Genomic DNA, 20,777 nt, shown 5'->3' with positions numbered 1-20,777 from the left:
AGTGTGCACTGCAAAGTTTATGCTAGGTAGAGTGCTCATATGATACAGCTAATGTCTTATCTAGCTACTAGCGGCTGCGCCCCTAGCATAAAGGGGCTCTTTATCCAAAGATATTAGGAAGGTTAGAAAAATAGCCTAAAACCATACAGAGACTTTTTAGGTATGAAAATGAAATAACCTAAAACCATCTAAGGACCTATAAGAAGCTTTACTGTAAATGAGGACTATATAATATCAGTTCAGTGGTTAGAGATATCCTTCACGACAGACAAAAAATGTTTACTTTATATAATAGGATGGGAGAGGTGTTGGGTTCGATTCTCAGCCATGAACGCGCTTAAACTCAAAATTGTTTGGAACTATAGTTTTTAGATGATTAAGACGCGTTACATTTAACGCTAAATACTTAGGTTTACAAATATTTAGTTGTTAGGTTAAAACGTTTATGGTACGGGAGGTTACTGGATACACAAATACAAGAACACAATTTTGGAGCAAATTTCTAGTTTTAAAGATAGCTTAAGATAATTAATTCTACTATATAAAGTAGAAAAGTTTTTTGTCGGATGCTTGACATCCCAAAATCTTGATTTAGTTTCCTGTATTAGGTAAGCTTTACACAGGCCCTGTGATGGTTTTTAGATACTTATAGATTCAAATCTTGGGATGGTTTCAAGCTATTTTTCTAGCCCTGCTTTGCCCCTTAGAACACAGAATGCTAGGGGCGTAATACTAGTATCTAAAATAATAGCCAACAATTAACAAATAAAACGTTTTAAATATTAGCTACCTAACTAAAGTCCAACATTTCAATACCTTTGAAAAAACTTTTCTATATGTATACTTTTACCAGTTGCTTCGTCATAAATTTTCAGGGAACGTGGGGAGGTCAGGAAAATAGCCTTAAACCAGTCCAAAAGAATATACAGCTTCCAAGAAAAGCACTAGCAATTTGGAACAATATTTTTAGATCAAATTTCAAGATGTTTTTTTCTTATCTTTTATGTAGAAAATCTATTGTTTTTGCCAATTACTTACATTGTAAAAAGTTTGGAGTAAAATAGTTTTTTACCTTACTTTTAATGAGGATTCCATAGATGATATAGACTAGATTGTAAGATATTACAGAAGTTGATAGTTGTTACAAAGATTTTACTGTTATTTCATAAGATTCAGCATCTTTAAAACTTTCCTCATATTTACCTTCAAATCTAGTTTAAGCAAATATCAGGAAGAGACAGGAAAAGGATAATTAAAGATGAATTAAATTTCCTTAAATTATGACTTGATAAACTACTTTACTTACCATATTTCCTTATATAAAAGTAACAGGATGCTTAAAAGAGTTTATGTGTTTGTTTGCAGCGAAGGATCTAGCTGAACTGATATGGTTCTACTTCACATGGGTTCTGGGAAGGTTTATAGCTATTTTTGAGAAAGGCATGACCAACCTGCCAATAGAAAATTTTACCCATTTTTAGCTTATAATGATATGTTCAAGGGATTATATTTGGAATGTGGAAATGTTGATGGCAAAATGGTTTTCCTGAGTTGCAATATCCCTGCCCTCCCATCTGCTGGTTGCTTTATTGAGTAAGGATAAAATTATTTGGGGCCCTATTTTCAAATCAAGATTCAACCGGTTTCACAAAGGATACACGGATAATACATTTGCATGGTATTTTGTAGATTCATTTTCATTTGCATGTTGATTTTTGCTTAACTGTACACTATCATTTTGAATTATAACTTTCAAAGAAATTGTGTTAAAGTTTTTTACAAGAATAAAGGGAGGATGGGCATTTCTCAACATGCTGGAATTACTCACAAAATCAAATGCTACTCTGACAAACCAAATGAAGACACAAACTCTCTGACCTACAAACTGACAGACACAAAATTAACAAGAATTAGATATAATAGACTATGGTTACAAAACAGACTATGAATGTCTGGAAAAAAAATTATTGCAAAAATACAAGGTTGATATCAACCAGAATTAGTAAAGAATTTTAAAAGAAATTTTAAGGATAATTACAATGCTCTTTGATTTTATGAGATATCATACTTTATTCTTATCTTCTCAGCCTTATTATCCACCTTCTAGAGAATTATAAATTATTCGTGTAAAATCTAGGATTTATAGGGTAATTTTCGTGTCCCTTTAAATAACTGTACCACTAAACTATTACACATTTCTAAATGCACCTTTTGACTTACATGACCTATAGAGTAGCCTTGCTACTTAAAATATACGTCTGAATGTAAAATTCTATTGAAAAACAATATTTCTTTCATCCTTTTTCATAATTATCATATTTTTTTGCTCTGAATTTTTAGGAGTGCAGATACACTGTGATAATTTAGTGCCTAAAAGGTGTTGATTATTGAAAACCCAACCAAGCTTGAAATACATTTTTATGATTATAATGTTTTCACTGTCAATAATTAATAACTAAACAAGGATAGCAATGTTCTTAAATAGCTAAGCAAATAGACAATCATATGATTATGAGCAATTAACCTTCAAGTTGACATGCACACGCAAGCATGAAAAACTTTCTTAAGATATTTACATCCTAGTAAATGCTTGGAATATTTTAAAGATAAAAAGTCAAGTCAAAATTTGTTTTATTTTGTTGAAAAACCCTCTGTGTTGTCTTTAAAAAAATCTTCTAAATGGTCTCCTATTGTGAGGATTAGAGGAGCCTCTTGAACCTTTTGAAATGTAAGGTGGGAGAAGGTGGGTGGATACAAGGGTCTACTTGCAATTAAGGGAAATAGACCACAATTGAATTATAATGAATTTTATTTATTTTGTTTCTGAATATCTTTTTATTTTCTTTCAATTTGATATTAGAATTGAAAATTATATGATAAGATTGATTTTATTTGATAGAGATATTAAAATTACAATGAAAGCTTAATTCTAATTTTTATATCACCTATTTCTTGTAACATAAAAAAAAACACATTACCAATCTCTTAAGAGCTATGGCATGTAAGGAATACATATTTAAAAGTAAATAACATAAATTTTGGATTGGTGAATACTGCTTCAAGTATACTAGCAGTTGCACTTCTAGCATCAAAGGTAGAAAGGTAGTAAAATAGCCCAAAACCACACCAAGACTCAAGTTTATAGGCTAAAATTGAATAAATATTAAGAACTTACTACTTTATTCAATATGATTTATTCAATAAAGAATTTAAAGAAAATAAGAGGAAGAAAATATACTTTGTGACATTGTGATTTAAAGCAAGTAATAAGTTTTTTTATAACTAATTTAAGTGTTAAAACTGCTATTTATCTGCTATACTTTATATGGACATTCTTGTCCTTGTTTTTTAATATAATTATATAATTTTGATTTGTACTAATTGAAAGAGAATTTAGTTTCTATTAAAGTTGCAAAAAATAAAGAAAAGAATAATGTTTTCTGAACTCATCTCTCTTATCTCACTCTTCCACTCTCTCTTGAAATATAAAAAAAAGTTGCACTAAGAATGACAAAATCCATAGTTTGCTAGCCGAATGAATCCTGTTGATCCTGGAATAATGTGTTAACATTAATGTCATACTTTTGTATTAATTCTTTGACATCAGATAAAAGTGATCATAACTGACATACTAACATACTTCTAATGTACATTATTACAGAGCAAATTTATTTATATAAGCATTACAACCGAACTAGCTATCAGTAACCTGTATCTACATTCCAACATTTCTTTAAATAATGCCACTATGACTAAAGCTCATGTTGTATAATAGTACAAAAGTTTATCCCAAAAGGTTGTTTTAGCTTAATCAGACAGTAGTAAAAAGGGAGAGGTCATTTTCTAGTAAATCCCGTAAAGGTGTGTGTTATAAGGCCTAAAAATAGTAGTAGAACGATAAGGTGCTCTAGATATATGTATTCCCTATTGAATAGAACAATAGGGAAATTTTTTTTTTTTTTTTGATAACCGTACCTGGATTATCTAAAAAAAATACGAAATTTCTATCAAACGCTTTGTTTGGCTCAAACTGACAAAAATTAAAAAAAAATATAATTATAATAATAATGTTTTCTATAGGTACAAGGTAAAGGTTAAGAACAATCTATACCATTAAACAAAGGAAGAAGTCATTCTTTACAGGTTGATTTATTATAATTATATTTTTTTTTATTTGTGTCAGTTTGAGCCAAACAAAGCGTTTGATAGAAATTTCAGATATTCCAGGTACGGTTATCAAAAAAAAAAAAAAAAATTTCTTCCCTATTGTTCTATTCAATAGGAAATACAAATATATAGAGCACCTTATCGTTCTACTACTATATTTAGGCCTTATAACACACACCTTTACGGGATTTACTAGAAAATGACCTCTCCCTTTATTTAAAAGTCAAAGTTGGAGGACAATCGCATATGAACTAATCTAGACCACTTTCTTTTCCCACATGATTACAAACTATCAAAGGCAATTGACAATTTTTGGTCCATTGTCATATCCCTTAATCTTTGCATTAAATGCATCCACTGTACACTTTGTAAATATTTCAGAAGAGAGGCGCCTCTCTGGGGACACTGACGCAACACCAGCAGGATCAACCAACCAACCAGAGGCGGCCAGAATTGGCTCCAGCCAATCAGATGCGGGCAGAGCCGGTGGCAGCCAACCAGAGTTCGACAGAGGCCGGGCGGGCCAATCAGGATTCAGCAGGGCAAGATCCAGCCAATCCGAGAGCGGGGATGGTGCAAATATACGCATGTCCTCATCCGGGTAAGAGTTATCAGCGTAGCATCTCAATGATTGTTCGTTTATTAAACTCTGCTGCACCCTATTAGGATGTAATTTTTTTCGCTGTTTTGAACCATTCGCACAACTCATACACAAATTTTTTGAAGGGATATGGGAAAACTTTCATAGCGGCTACGTTATGATAACCTTTAATTGATCTTTTTTTTTTAAATACTATTTTGGGTTGAACTGGTTGCTAAATATGCTGCACTGCACATATACTGTTATATAATCATAACAAGAAATTTACTTATACAAAAGCAAAGCTATGTAAACAAATATCGGTTTGTATGAAAATTTTAATAGTAATTAGATATATTTGTATAGGATTTCATCACACAAAAAGTTATCAAAGATGTTTTTAATAACACGATGTAATTTTAGTTGCAAAATGAAACTAAAATTAAATTTCAGTTATTCTGCATAGAACCTTTACAAGCAGGGAGTGAGGGGACATTGGGCTATTAATTACACTAGTCACAAAAGTTTTATAGTAACGTTTCTTATACGTTGGCTTAATTACTTAGGAAATTTTAATGAATTTTGATTGGTTGGTTCATTAAGTAGAGCGTCCAAACGTTTTAACCACTAATTGTAATTTATAGAGAGGTAATTTTATGTATCATCGTTGGGGATGCATATCAATTTATCGGCCATTGTCTTATCCCTTTAGATCCATGCTTTACAAGAGTTGTCTATATTGATGCTCAAAATTTGATCACTTGTTTTGTTCTATATTTCTTTTAAGCATGATTTTATATTATTAGAAACGTTATTGTACAATATTTTACTTCAATGTGTTTTGCCTCTTTTTTTCAGTCCCTCAAATATAAGCATTATGTATAAAAAGCATGCTGTTATTGTAATCATCCAAGAAAATCACTGAGTTTTAGTAGAAGCTGTGTTTCTTGACCTTTCACGAAAGAAAGTTATTTTTCTATACCAACATTAAAGGAAAAAAATACTGTATTTATGTTTGAAGTAAATTCTTGTAGGCTTTTAAGTTGAACTTAACTTTTCTTCAGTGCAGCTAAAATTTTGGCATTATCCTTTTTACATCAATTCAACCCTGTACAGTACAACACCGCCCCGACTCAAATAGAAAAAAAATATTTCTAGACTATCAGACCCTGTTTAAAGCCATTTTGATGAGCTATGATCCTCTTTTTTTTTTGGGGGGGGGGGGGTCAAGTTCTTAACTTTGTTGGGAAAACTCGCTTAAAATTCGAGTAATTTTTGCAGTGGAGGGGGAAAAGTGTCAAATTATATTATTGAATTAAGTTGAAAGGGCCATTTTTTACGTGTAGTGGTATAAACAAGAATGAATTTACCCACCAATCCTTATAATAAAGTAACAGGATATTTGTGTGTTTTAACCGAAGGATCTCGCTATACTAAACGCTGAACCGATCGGGTTCTCTTTAACATGATAGCTTCTAATACGTCCAAGGAAGGTTTCCTTCAGATTTCAAATGCTTTGCTTAAGTTAAAATGCACAAAAATTTAAATCTTCAGCATAACAGCGCTTAGTATTGCTTAGTGTTTAGAACTCAAAAACCATTTCAATAATTAATTGGGGTTCAGAAAAAATAAAGATATATTTTTTTGTTAATTTATTGATACTTTAAATTCCTATTTGCGTGTTAATATTTTTGTATGTATTGTAAGTATTTAGTTTTTGTTTTTTGTACAGTTGAGAAATTGAGGGAAATACTAAATTCTAAAGCAGTTTTTGATGATCATGTTATTGGTTTTATTTTTATAACATACTTGGTGGTCCTTTGTTAAGCTTGCCTATAAAATAGAGAACTCAATCAGTTCTATAGTTATTGAGATATTGAGCTTTAGACAAAAAACATATTTTTTTGTATGTCTTAAAGTTAATATACAAATTTTCTTAATTACACTTACAAAAAGGGTATTATTTTGACAGTATCAAATAAATATTCCCAGATTAAAACTCATTAAAGAATAATTTAAAATCTGATATTACTTAGATGTACTAAAACTTAGATCTTCGTGGGGAAATAATTTTTAACTACCCCTGAACATCTGATTTATCTTTTTTCCTACCTGAATATTTATGTTTTGGTTTATTTCGCTTTCAACAATTTTAAGTAGATATTTCAACAACCATAAACACACTGCCCTGCAATCCTTTCATTTGTATTTTTGCACACTTTGCTTGGTCGGAGCGGCGTGAAGCGCCATACATTTTTGCAATGTTGCAGAAATATTTGCAACAGAAGTTACCCAAACTACAAACTTTTATATCTCTATACAAATAATTTACTAAATTAAGAACATTTAGGTACACAATTTTTTTTTTCATAAAAAAAATATTTAAAACTTTTTACACGGTTAAATAACAAGGTTTTTTATGGTTTTCCATGGAAAAGAATTTTAATGAAACAAGATTTCTGTGAATCGATGGAGCAAACTTTTACAAGGTTCAGGTCTGGCCTTCGTTTTGTTAACTATGCAAGTACATCTAACTTTTATATTTTGAGGAGGTACAACAATATGGGGGGTAGTCCAAATCTCCCTTCCCCAGGATTTAAATTTACACAGAGGGTGGTGTAATTATCCCACCACTGCAGACATACGTTCATATAAATCATTTAGACTTGTAGAGTTGCTTTGATCCTAAAATTGTAAGAAGATTAATTCATTTTTAGAGCAAGTTTAATATTATATTACAACATTTAAAGAGAAAATTATTTTTTTATGTATATTTATTCATCATTTTTGTATAGTATTATATTCAATTTTCCAGTTTTAAGCGTTAAGCCCCTTGGGGTTAACAAAATTGGTGTTTATCTTACAAATTTCAATTCAATATCCGCGGAAAGCTGTCTATAATACGATGCGATAAATAACTATTTTCATTCATATTTTTTTTTCAGTGGTCCAAGAATCAAACAAGAAACCAGCAGTCCCACACCTTATGACTGTCATCCCTCTAACTCTTCACATGGCCAGAGGCCAGCACCTGCGTCTTGGGCAGCTGACAGCGGCCACCAGCAGCAAAGGCAAGCTGCTGCCAGCCAGTGGGACAGACAACATCTTAACAGGTAAAAAAATAAATCGCCCGTCTGTCTTTTATACACATTAAAGTTGAGACACCTAGCAGAAATAATGTATAGCCAACAAGCGAATTAAATTACGAAACCTATTAAAATATTTTTTCCGAATCAATTTAGTTGTTGGTTACAGAAATGGATATATTTAAACTTGTATCTTACACCAGATTATCATGTACTCTAAGAAAGTTTAACTCGTAGCTGGCTAAAATAACGGTAACCCCACCCCATCCCTTTACTCCCCTCCCCTTCTACTGGATAAACCTATCAATAAATGATGTCCAGGAACCATGTTAGGAACCTAATTTCTCCACTGCACTGTCATGATATCCAAGTATATTCTACATCCAGTGTTATCAAACAAATATTTTGTTGTAGTCCATGGAACAACCGGCCGAGCAGTGTTAGTGGTCTGCCCTCCTCTGGGTCACACCAGCCACGCCCCAGCAGTGTACACAGCCTTCCATCTGGCAATCACCACCAACATCAGGCACAATTTCTAAATTTGAAAACTTAAATATTTTCAGGGATCTTAAGGGATAAGACAAGGGAGTCTAAATTGATGCCTTATTCAACTGAACCCTGAAAGTGAAGCATTAATTTAAGAAAATCTATTTTGCAAGTATCATTTATTTTTTTGCCTCAATTAAAATTTGGTAATTGTCTATAGAAAACCGGTTCTCTGTTGTCTGCTAGTCATCAGCACAACTGGTCAGAGTTCTCCAGGCACGCGGCAGAGATGGCCAGTCAAGAGGTACACACTACTTTTTTTTAATAAAACCAACCTTTCTCCACTTACTCTCGACACCACGGGCTTTTTAGGTAAAGGGCGGGGGTGGGGGGGAGGGGATTAATTCGACTCGCCTTTTTCCATTTCAGTTTAAAAGAAAAGTAAAGAAGATATTTTTTTGTGGTGGTTTCCTTTTTCCAGGGGAAATTTCTTTCGGGAGGTTGTATGCACCATCTCCCAAAAAAGCCAAATACCCTTCCTGGACGTATATGAAGCTTCATTGAAAAGGAGAACCATATCAATGGACCTGAGAGATCTAAAGGTTTAGAAACACAAAAATACCCTTTGGGCCTTTTATAAAAAGACTAGCACTGGAGTGGGGGGGGGGGGGGATGTTAAGTCAACCTTATCTTTCCTATACCTACATATAATGAATATTGAATTAACTTTTTTTTAGTATGAGGCAAGAAATAATCTTCAAAAGGAATCTTTGTTTCCTTTCAATAAGATGCAGGTACGTACATTATACACTGTTAGTTACCTATAGAGTAGCTGCGCTTCTATCAAAAATAATAAGTAGGTATCATTGACAAAATTAGTGATTTAAATTTATTGCAAGCCTATTATATCACTTAATGTCCTCTTCTTTAATTGTTTCCAGCGGCTACGCCCCTAGTGGCCTTATGAGTGGTTGAGTGTAAGTTGACTATCACCCCTCAATTCAATTTTAGTTTGAATAGAAACAAGGATGACAACATCCATAATAGCGAAGCACTGAAACGGTAGGCCAAACGGACATTAAAACTTGTATAGTGTCTGAACTGAATAATCAGAATATAAAAGTATAAGAGTCGAAGCAAAAATGTAAGTAATTTTTTTGCAAAACTGCTTGATACAGGATAATGTTTATGGACATACTTACATTTTTAGGACTTGATTATAGAGTTGCTATGCTTAAAAAATTGTTCTTTGTTGTCCCAGGAATCAATATACCAAAAATCAGATCAAACGGATAATTAGATCACATAAAAATTTGTTGTTAAAAAAGTAGAAAAATCAACATGTTTAAAATGGACGTACGGACATTCTGGTAATGATTATAGAGTTGCTACGCTTTCTAAATCGTACCTAACTACTACAGGAATCACCATGCAAAGTTTGAAATCGATAGGACAATTCTAACATGCCTAAATTAACGAATAAAAGCTATCTATCTCGGAAGGACGGACGTACGGACGTACGGACCGACCCTAATTATTGAAAAGCTTCGCTTTTAAAAATAGGGGAAAGGGGTGTTTTTTTCAAGTGCGATTTTACTTGTGATGGTGAAGGAAGGTACCCATCCCAAAAATAGTTATAAACCTTTCCTGGACCTATGAGAAGCTACAGTGTAAGAGAGAACCATATCGGTCCAGTGGTTAGCGAGATACTTCGGTAAAGATAGACAGAAAAACACACAGAAACACATAGACATCATGTTACTTTCAAATAAGGATATTATCAAAAACCTTCATTATTCGTAACAAAAAAAATTAATAAAAAATTATTTTGATACAAACGTCAGCACTCAAGATATTAATAACACATCATTTATTAATTAGATATATTTATTAATATTAAACTTAAATTACATATTTTATTGTTTTGAGTACCGAAACTATTCTATAAGCATTTATTTTTAAATTTCTGTACTTCTACTAATACTGCTAGGGACGGTCGGCCCTATTTTTTTTTTAGTAGTGCAGATAATTCACATTTCTCAACTTACCCTTTCCTTACATCTTTCTTACTCTTCCCTTCCCCTCCACCTCTCAGCTCATTCCCTTCCCCTTTGCATCTTCCCTTCCCTTCTTCACCTATCCTTCCCCTTTCCTTCTCATTCACATCCCTTTTGCCCTTCGCTTCCACTTCCCTTCATTAAGTTTTTCAACATCTAAAAATTTATTTTCTTTCCTCCTCTGGTTTCCATTGTATCTGTTATTTTTTTGTTTCTATCTTTCTTTCTTTCTCTTTTGTTTTTTTTCTGACTCTTAATGTATGTATACCCTAATGATAATATTTTATTTTCAAAGAGCTTCGCTACCAATGGACTTAATCAAAATCATCCTTGTTTCCTGCATTATTTTAGAAGATTTTTTTTATAAAATTGGAAGATTTTTCTTACTTATATTATTAAACCAAGGACTTATACGTCCAATAGTAGTGATGAAAAAATATGTATATTTTGTGACAGTGCAAGTTACTATTTCAGAACAAAAATTTGCAAGCATAAGTTTAAAGATAAAGATTTTTTTATTTAGCATTAAATGAAACACAAAGGCTTTAAAAATTGGGATTTTGGTTACTTTGGGAAAATTAGACATACTTAAAGGTTTAGTATGACACAATTTGAGCCTTGATATTTTTAGAACTATGACATTGACGTCTCGTTGCTTTGAAAACTACATGGTAGAAAATGTTATTTTGAATATGAAAAATGATGATTATAAAACGTTTAAGTGGCTATAACCAAAAGCTCAGAGATGGGTTTTTAAAAGATGCCGCGTTTTTACTCCACATTTTTTACGCTATGAATAACAAGCGCGGCATTCGCGAAATCTAAACAGAGTATACAACTTAAGAATTCAAAATTTTAAAATTATTATTTTAGCCATTTGTATAATGTCTAATATAGCTCTAAAAAGATATATTAATTAATATGCAGCAAAAGTGGATTTAAGATAATTTGTTTTTCTTTTAAAAAAGCTGTACCAACAAAAGCGAAATAATTAAATAAATAGTTGTATACTCTGTTTAGATTTCGCGAATGCCGCGCTTGTTATTCATAGCGTAAAAAATATCGAGAAAAAACGTGGCATCTTTTAAAAACCCATCTCTGTGAATACGCAAATACACCCCTTTTTATTTTAGGTATCTCTATCTGCCCCAGGGAGGGATGCGCTTTCCTTTACCATTGAAACACATCAAACTAATGTAAGTATTATATTTTTTTTTTAAATCAGCGTTACATAATTTTATGAAGACAGACGGAATGAGGGAACCTGATCTGAAAAAGAATAATTTTAATTTTCACTTTTAAGGAGTTATTTTACACTCTTTTAATTCTTTATTTTCATGTTTTGTTTATGTTATTGTTTAATTTTAACCTCTTTTCCTTCAAAAATTAATCTTTTTTAATATTCACGATAAATTACCTATAAAAAGTTCAAAGACCTATTTTACTGAAAGATTAAACGATTTAAACATTAAACATACTTATAGTTCAAAGAACTTTATCTATTATCATTTTGAAGAAAAAAAGTAGGATTCAACACTTTTTATCTAATCGTGGCGATTAATATATGCATTTGACCTATTTTTTAATCAGGAAAATATGGAATTTTAAATCTTCCATTTTTATTTATTTGATTTTTTTATAACTTGATCTTGGCCTCGTATTTTTCACCAAGCATTATGGATACTTTTCTCGTATTCATTCGAATCCGGTGGATAAGAACCGGTTCTCAACCATTCGAAAAAACTATGTCTAGCATCGTATTATATCCAGCTTTCTACGAATATAAAATATATTCTATATCCGCAGAAAGCTGTTTATAATACGATGCGAGAAATAACTATTACTATTTTTACTTTCCTTTGTTTTATATTGGTGTTTTGCTACTGACATAGCAGCTGGCGATCTCATTTTTAAGAATATTCGAATGACATGACAATTTTAATCTTTTTAATATTTCTTTTTTTTTTAAATTGTGTCTTTTGTAGCATTTAATAGGTATTGGTGGCAAAAAAAGGTTATTTATCATCGTACTAGAGACATCTTTCCGCTGATATTAAAATAAAAGTTTATAAGAATAAAGCCTTTTTTGTTAGTCCAGGGTGGCCGAAGGTCTGGGCTAATAAAACTGGTATTAACTTATTAGGATTTGTATTTTAATATTCGTGGAAAATTGTCTGTAATACAATGCTATACATAAGTTTTAAGTAAGGCTGTGAACCGGTTCTTGTCAAGCGGAAATTAATCGGTTTCGATACTGGAAAGGGCCTTAAATTTTAAAAAATTGTTTAGTATTTTCTATTACCTTACCATGCATATAAAAGTAGTAAATTTCTGGCGCCTTACACTTTTTTTTTTTTTTTGAAGGAATCCGGTTGGCTGCAAAACATCGGCATGGGCAGACAGATGGCCGTTTCCACCACACACGGAAATCAAGTAAGTTTTTTTTCAGAAGCGAAGCTACTCTAAGTTCAATTTGTCTGTCCGTCCGTTACGCCATGGGGAAAATATTATTTTCTCATCTGATATTTAAGATAGACAGCTGAAATTTTGGGTGAAGATTCCCTGTATCTTTGCACATCTAGTTTATAATTCACCTGTACCGTCGGTCATTCGGTTATCCATCAAACGACGTAAATACTTTATTTCTGAAGGTTTTTTATTCTTTTCTCGTATTCATTCGAATCCGGTGGATAAGAACCGGTTCTCATCCATATGAAAAAACTATGTCTAGCATCGTATTATATCCAGCTTTCTACGAGTATAAAAATGTACAATCATAATATTAAAACCAGTGTTTTTAGCCCGTGCCTTCGGCACCACGGGGATATAAAACTTGATTTTGATCTTATAATTGTACATTCTATATCCGCGGAAAGCTGTTTATAACACGATGCAAGAAATAACTATTCTGTAATTAACTTTGTCCGCTTGACATTATTGTTTTTTTAAAAGGTTTTCCAAAAAATGACATATTATCTTCTCATTTACATACCTTCTATTATAAACATACTTTTTATTACTCTAATTTTTTTTTGTTTTGAAAAATTTACATAAAATTAAAACAGAGAACATATAGAATTTACTAAATAATGATTAAGAAACGACATAGGTGATTGTTACTGAAAGATAAACCATCTTTTATCAATTTTAAGGACTTTTTGAATTTTATTGGTTCATTCCTTAAGTCAAGTTTTCATATGTTTCAACCACCAAGCTACAGAAGTGGTAGATTTGTGTATCATCATTAGGGATATACATTAATTTATTTACCATTGTCTTATCCTTTTGGATCCCTGCCCTATACGTTCTTAAACACTGTCATAAGAGGGGAGGGGGGGAGTTTTGACACATTTGAATAACAGAGAGTATAGGCTTTATATTTGGACTGAGAGGATAGGTTATTAAAGAAAAAATCATTCTTATATGATGAATTTTCACAAGTTCTAAGATTTTTGGATAGGACAGGTTCCGTTCAGGAGCTGCAGGCCTCCAGGTTCAGGAGCTGTAGGTCTCGAGTTGGTCTTTGGACAGGTAAAACTAAATTTTTTTTTGAAGAGATAGAGGTTTACTTATTAAACAAAATATGATTATGCATCTTTTTGCTTAAATATGTAAATAACATTTAAAAATAAAATGACCTCTAACTCTTCAAAAAAAATTCGTTTCGGTTTTTACCTGTACAGAGACCACCTGGAGGCCTGCAGCTCCTGAACCTGGAGGCCTCTCCAAAAAATCTTAAAACTTGGGAAAATTTATCATATAAGAATGATTTTATCCCTAATAACCTATCCTCTCATTCCAAAGATAAAGCCTATACTCACTATTTATGAACGTACTTAACGTGTTTAATATTTTTCAAAAAGACGTACCTATTCAACTTATATAGTAATATAAAAAGAAAAAAACATAATTGGTTGAAAGAAAATCTTTATTAAATACCTATTCATCTTAAAATTTCCAGTTCATTGACTAACTTTTATTAGCGAAGCTACTCTATAATTCACTAACTGTACGTCCATCAGTACGTAGCTTCAATATAATCATTAATAGTCAGTAGTTCGTCTAGTTATTGATTACAATAGAGAAAAAAACCTGTAGGTGGGGTTGTTGGGGGGCCATGAGGCATCAAGGTATTAAGATATATTTTTATTTTATATTCTATCTTTACTCACTTTGAATGTAGTCATTCTTGTTTTTTTTTTTATAATTCTTTACATTTTTCATAAGAATTTAGTAAAAGATTTTATTTTCCAGTGCTAATTTCTTCTATAATTGTATTAATAAATTTTAATTACGTATGTTTAAGTCGTCCCCCATAATAAATATAAACCTTCCTTGGACCAATACTAAGCTTCACTGCCATATTTGTTTTGTTGTTATTTAAATCTAAAGCTACAGACACACCGACAGACAAACATTCTATTACTTTTATATTGTTATTTTTCTTTTAGAATTCTCCCTACTGCGGTATAGACAGTCAAGCTGGCGGTTCTGCGGCAAGCTCATCATATGTCGGCCGCGGTTGCCAGCCACAAGAGGCGGCTTATCAGGAATGGATACTCATATTTTTTTCATATATCTAAAGGGATAGCCCAATGGATGATAAATTGATAGACATCACCATTGATGATGAAATAAATAACCCCTTTTGAAAATTTAGAATATTGGTAAAAAAAATTTTATTACTGTTTGTTTGAACCAACCAATCAAATATCAAATATTGATTGTATGGTACCAACTGTCAGTGCTTTAACTTTTTCACTAATGATTTAAGATAATATACATATAAGATACCTACCATTTATTATTTATCGCATCGTATTATTGACAGCTTTCCACGAATATAAAAATGAAAAATTATTAGATGTAACAAAACTGGTACATATTTATTTTATGATTCTTTTATTAATTTTCGTGGAAAATTGTCAATAATACGATGCCATACCTGATTTTTTCAGTATAGCTTAGAACTGGTTCTAATCCAGCAGATGTTTTGAAGCTATACTTGAAAATGGTTTATATTGACAATAATATTATGGTATCCAACCTGGTCAGAGCTGCCAACCCTCCAGTGTCACGTCCTGCTCAACAGCTCCTGGTTACAGTCTCAGCCCAGTGACAGCAGCTGCCGCCGCGGCTAACATGTATCAAAATAAGTTTACAGCTGCAGCAAGCTCACAACAACATCAGCAACAGTTTGAAATGTTCCGCCCCTCAACAATTTCCGCAGCCGGGCCCAACAGATTCCTGCCGTCCGGCGGCGGTCAGCCTGTTGTACCTGTCCGTAGTCCCAGTCCCGCTCCCTCCGCCCATAGCAACGCTCCACACACACCGAAACCGGCGACAGGTTGCAATAGAGTTCATAATTTAAATACAACTAGCAGCTGCGCTCCAAGCATCTAGGAGCTCTGTATTTAAAGGAGTAAGGAAATTAGTAAAATATCCTAAAACCTTATCGAAATCTTAAGCTACAGACAAAAAAGCTTACTACTTTATATACTAGGATATACATCCCCAATGATTCTAAACAAAATTACTTCTTTTATAGTTTAAAATAATCGATTGAAATGTTTTGACACTAGGAGTACCCAAATTTTTTGAGCCAACGAATAAGAAAAAAATAAATACTTTGGGTACCAGTGTAATTTATATCTTATAAAACATATTATGAACACCTATTTTTTATCTGCAGAGAGCGAAACAGAGAAATTGTTTGAAGAGTATATGCAGGGAAATAGTTCTTCTTCTGCCACCCACAGAGACAGGAATAGTTTACATATCTCAGCAATTAATACAGATAGATGGTTCATTTTAATCTAGAACTTTTTTTTATATTTTATGAAATATTTTCAATCATAAGATATTTTATCCAATATTTGTTTGTTTTTTATTGGATCATATCCTTTAACAAAAAGAAGTAAAGTTTTTCTGTCTGTAGCTAAAGATCTCGAAAAATGCAGTTCCGATTAGGTTGTGCTTTTTAGGAAAGCTTTATCGAGTCTTAGGGTGGTTTTAAGCTTTATTTGGTCCAATCCCGCCCTTCCATAAAGGCTAGGGGCGAAGCAACTAGTCTAAGTATATTCCAGACAACTACCTGTCTTAATTGGCGGAGACCCTTTTCGTCTGCCAGCAGATTCCTTTCTATTCTTTGTAGAGACTCGGCTGTGTTTATATTTCCGATGCTATTAGCTGATTTTAAAGACTAAATACCAAATCGGGTTATGGTTCCCACCCTGTGGGTAGAGTTACATATAGCTCATGTAGTCCCCTCTCTTTTTTTTACTTTAATGTAGGGGACGAGGGGAGTGAATCTCCTCCCTCCCCCGATCTCATAATAACCATTTTTTGTTGGTAAAACATATCAAGTTTTTTCCTCTTCTAGACAATTTTCTAAAAAATTCTGATATAAAACGTCAGAAAGTTAAATAAATCTTTGTAAAAAAGAAAATTAGTTTTTTAGATTTTTAGACAAGTTTAACAAAGATGAGTGTGGAAATTTTATATTTTATTGAAACAAAAAATGCAATTTATTTCAGTTATAAAACTGTCTAGAAAATTTCTTAATGCGTTTTAGATTTTATTTAATTAGTTTTGGTAGCGCAGTTGTTATATAACTACCTAACGACTGAACATTTGGTGTAACTTAATAAGTAACGAGATTTGAAGTAATATGAATGCAAGAATCTAAGGGATAAGACAATAGAAGATAAATTGATATACATCTTTAATGATGATATACAAAATTATCCCTTTTGCATATTACAATTATATTGAACGTTAGTGGTTAGTTTGGACACTCAACTTAATAAACCAGCCAGAAAAGAAAACGTTGTTATATATGTCCTCAAAGTTGTTAATACAACGACGAATAAGAAAACGTTATGATAAAACTTTGAGGACTAGTGTAATAAACAGCCCAATGTCCCCCCCCCCCTTCCTGGTGTGAATGTTGGTGTTAATTAATTGCCATTGACCTAACCCCGTGAACAAATAGAAAAAAACCGTATGTAAACTAAATCCTTTGTCTAGTGTGTTGAGTGTTATATCAAAAGAAGATAGAGAAAACGACAGGTATTATAAAGGTTCCAGGACAAACGCGGGAGTCCCAAACGTCGGAGTGAACAAACGCAGGAGTGTTAAAATTTCAATTTGATTAAGTATTTCTATACAGATTAGGTTAGGTTAAGATATGAATGTACAAATAGGCCCCTCACAGGGGTTAGGCATTTAAAAAACCCTAAAAAATGGTCTAAAATAGGTTAGGTTAGGATAAATGTCCACTCCGACGTTTGAAAATCCTGCGTTTGTCCTAAGACCAATATAAAGGAAATAGTTGCTTTTGCAATATTCCGTAAAATAGTGAGCAATCTTCCAGTCAAATGCCCTTATCAAGTCTAACTGTTCTTAATGTTGACCAAACGCATAGTGTATAATTAAATGCATATTTAAAAACAGTTTGACCTAATAAGCGCATTTGACTGGAAGCTTACTCACAACTTTACGGAATTTTGCAAAGCTACTATTCCCTTTATAAAATTCCTTTCGTCCGTTCGTCTGTCCGTTCAAAGCGTTAAGCATATTTAATTAGTTTCTGCAAGGATGTAGGTATAGGACAATGGGCAGTTGATTTAATTTGAGAGTTCTAGCCGATTGTTCAAAGCAATATACATATAATAAGCTAAGTCTGCAATATAGAAGAGTAACTCTTCAGTTGAATTATTTCTAGTAGGTACCCAAAGTCAATAAGTTTAATTTGTATCCAATTTAATAAATTATAATGTTATAATTTATACTTATACTGAAATTACACAGACTTGAAAAATTTAGAAATTCCAGTATGGCTTCGAAACCGATTAATATCCGCTGGATTATAACCGGTTCTCAGCTATACTGAAAATCATGTATTGTATCGTTTAACAGACAATTTTTAACGAATATTAAAACATAAAATTAATACAAAATGGTTTTAATCTCGTAATCTTTTCATTTGATTTCCTTGGAAAGCTGTCTATAATACGATGCAATATATAACTAATAATAATACAGGAACAAGCTTATGCCAGACTGGGAGAACTGTGGAGGACCAGCTAAACTAATTATAATACAGGAACAAGCTTGTGCCAGACTGGGAGAACTGTGGAGGACCAGCTAAACTAATTATAATACAGGAACAAGCTTGTGCCAGACTGGGAGAACTGTGGAGGACCAGCTAAACGGATCAAGAGAGAGGACTCGGAGGAGCAACGCAGCATTTTGCAAATGATAGGTAATCCTTATATAAAAGTAACAGAATGTATGTCTGTCTGTTTGTGTGTGTGTGTGTGTGTTCTAAAGGATATCGCCAACAGCCGAACACATGTGGTTATACTTAACAGTGCAGCTTCTTATAAGACCTGAAAATTTTTATGTTTGAGCTGGGTAACTTTACCCATCCGAGAGAAATCGCCTCTTAAACTTCAAAACAAAAACTTCACAACATAAGTGTATTTCAAAACAAAAACTTCACAACATAAGTGTATTTCAAAACAAAAACTTCACAACATAAGTGTATTTCAAAACAAAAACTTCACAACATAAGTGTATTTTGGACTAATAGATAAGATTGTCTAATTAAGATGGAGGCCTTTTTTCCATATTTAACCCCTGAGATGTGTCCTCAGCAATGCGCTATTTTTTCATGTTACTCACTCAGACTCTTGTTAATTGCAGATGCGGCCAGCGGTCATCACCGTACCTTCGGCCAGGGCAACAAAACACCGCCCCCCATCCAATCTCCATTCCAGCCATTCACCGCCATTTCTCCCTCCACCCCACTCCTCGGCATGTCCCAGCCGCTGATAGCTGGAGGCACGGTGCCGCGCCTGTTCTCGCCGCCGTGCGGGGGCATGGCTAGCCCGGCCACCCTGGCAGCGTCCAGTCCGCCCAACTCATTGGTTGCTACTTCCCCGCCCTCCCAAGGGTAAGTTTTTAGGAGTAGAATAACTCTTGTAATTAAAGGGAGGGGACAAACTTCTATAACCGCGATATCTTATTCGTAGGCTAAAAAACTTTAAGTACTTTAGTTTATTTCAAGGAAGTGTCCAAACTTTTCAACCAAGAATTTTAATATACAGATTAGGGTTGGGCCGGATACTTTTTGGCCTGATACCGGATACCAGATATCCGGCTGATTTCAAATGCCGGATATCCGGTACCGGCCGGATATCCGGCAAATATCCGGTTATCCGGCCAAATTACCGGATATCCGGCCAAATTACCAGATATTAAAGTAGTAAAAAAAAATTTCTTCAGAAATCTTATATAAATTTACATAAAGCACCGGTGTCCTGGATAGGAAACAGGTTTTTTTTGACATACGTCTCACAAGACCTATGTAGTCATGACCGGGAGACAATGACGGTTCAGTACATGACTTTTGTTAAATCACAGCTGATCATTTTTGTGGCTTTTTTTGAAAACTACTTTTATACCCAAATTTTCATAGTTTTTCCTTCAAAAATCACAATTTTCTCACATTTGCAGCTTAGTTAACATAAATTTACACAAGAAAAGTATAACAAATACAGCTGAACTAAAAAACTGTGTTATCATTAATAACAAAATCTTTAAGAATCTTGAATAATCTAAGATTTGTAGTCTAGAAATGAAATAAGAGTTATTTGAAGTAAATATTTGAATTGATGTCTAAACAACTCTTGTAATTAACTTTTTAAAAAATATTTCATGTCCCTGTTGCATGCCTCTTGACATATTATATTTTTAAAACAAGTTTCCTTGAAATATTAACAAGTTATCCTGCTCAATATTGGTTCCTCGCTGATTTGAAGTCTCAACATCAAAACAATATCTGCTTGGAGTATAACATATATATCCACAACCACAGTTGCCATGTTTAAAGTCCTATATTACCATATATACCAGGCTACAATTGAATATACAACCAGTCCTTGGTTCAAAACAGCTTAGTAGAAGGTTAATATTTTTAACAAGTGGGATTATCACTTGTAAGTGTTTGACATGAACTTGGAATCCGTGTAAAGACCAGTCTATAGCTGGTCTTGATTAAGTCTCAGCCTTTTGTACACACTGCTTGTCTTTACTACTGATTAAATGTCATAGTGAGAACCATGGAAGGTTTTACATAGGTGAACCTACAGAATGATTATAGATACATATTGGATTCTAAGCTGGATGAATAATTTGCAAGATAGTGTATTCAAGATAGTGTAATAGCAGCTAACTGACAGGAAAGCACTTGGCTCATAGCTTGAAGAAAATAATAGTAGCTTATTACTAGAGTGAATGTGAATGCTGGTTACATGATCATAACTGGATTTTATTCAAGTGTGATTTCCAATGGCGACTTTAAAATCCAATTCGTAAATAAACACAGGCAAGTTC

The 20,777-nt window shown here is 32.9% G+C and overlaps 2 protein-coding genes across 2 annotated transcripts in view; both read left to right on the top strand.

The window, feature by feature from the left end:
* LOC145332483 (uncharacterized) overlaps positions 1 to 14,959 on the top strand; it is a 57,879-nt gene extending 42,920 nt beyond the window's left edge. Inside the window, exons 8-15 of the mRNA XM_080177485.1 lie at positions 4,549 to 4,768; positions 7,693 to 7,860; positions 8,248 to 8,359; positions 8,540 to 8,623; positions 9,057 to 9,113; positions 11,510 to 11,572; positions 12,741 to 12,809; positions 14,828 to 14,959. Of these exons, the coding sequence (XP_080033611.1) occupies positions 4,549 to 4,768; positions 7,693 to 7,860; positions 8,248 to 8,359; positions 8,540 to 8,623; positions 9,057 to 9,113; positions 11,510 to 11,572; positions 12,741 to 12,809; positions 14,828 to 14,959 (905 nt within the window). The remainder of the gene's footprint in view (positions 1 to 4,548; positions 4,769 to 7,692; positions 7,861 to 8,247; positions 8,360 to 8,539; positions 8,624 to 9,056; positions 9,114 to 11,509; positions 11,573 to 12,740; positions 12,810 to 14,827) is intronic.
* A 469-nt stretch (positions 14,960 to 15,428) lies between these two features.
* Positions 15,429 to 20,777, top strand: part of LOC145331461 (uncharacterized) — a 17,288-nt gene continuing 11,939 nt past the window's right edge. Inside the window, exons 1-5 of the mRNA XM_080176126.1 lie at positions 15,429 to 15,723; positions 16,069 to 16,141; positions 17,406 to 17,447; positions 18,545 to 18,642; positions 19,086 to 19,335. Coding sequence (XP_080032252.1) covers positions 15,519 to 15,723; positions 16,069 to 16,141; positions 17,406 to 17,447; positions 18,545 to 18,642; positions 19,086 to 19,335 — 668 coding nt within the window. The 5' untranslated portion in view covers positions 15,429 to 15,518. The remainder of the gene's footprint in view (positions 15,724 to 16,068; positions 16,142 to 17,405; positions 17,448 to 18,544; positions 18,643 to 19,085; positions 19,336 to 20,777) is intronic.

The sequence above is a fragment of the Acartia tonsa genome, chromosome 11 (assembly GCF_053477335.1).
Source record: "Acartia tonsa isolate MP-2025a chromosome 11, ASM5347733v1, whole genome shotgun sequence".
In the NCBI taxonomy this organism is placed as follows: Eukaryota; Metazoa; Arthropoda; class Copepoda; order Calanoida; family Acartiidae; genus Acartia; species Acartia tonsa.
Note: the sequence above shows the minus strand (reverse complement) of the source record. Positions and strands in the feature narration are given on the sequence as shown.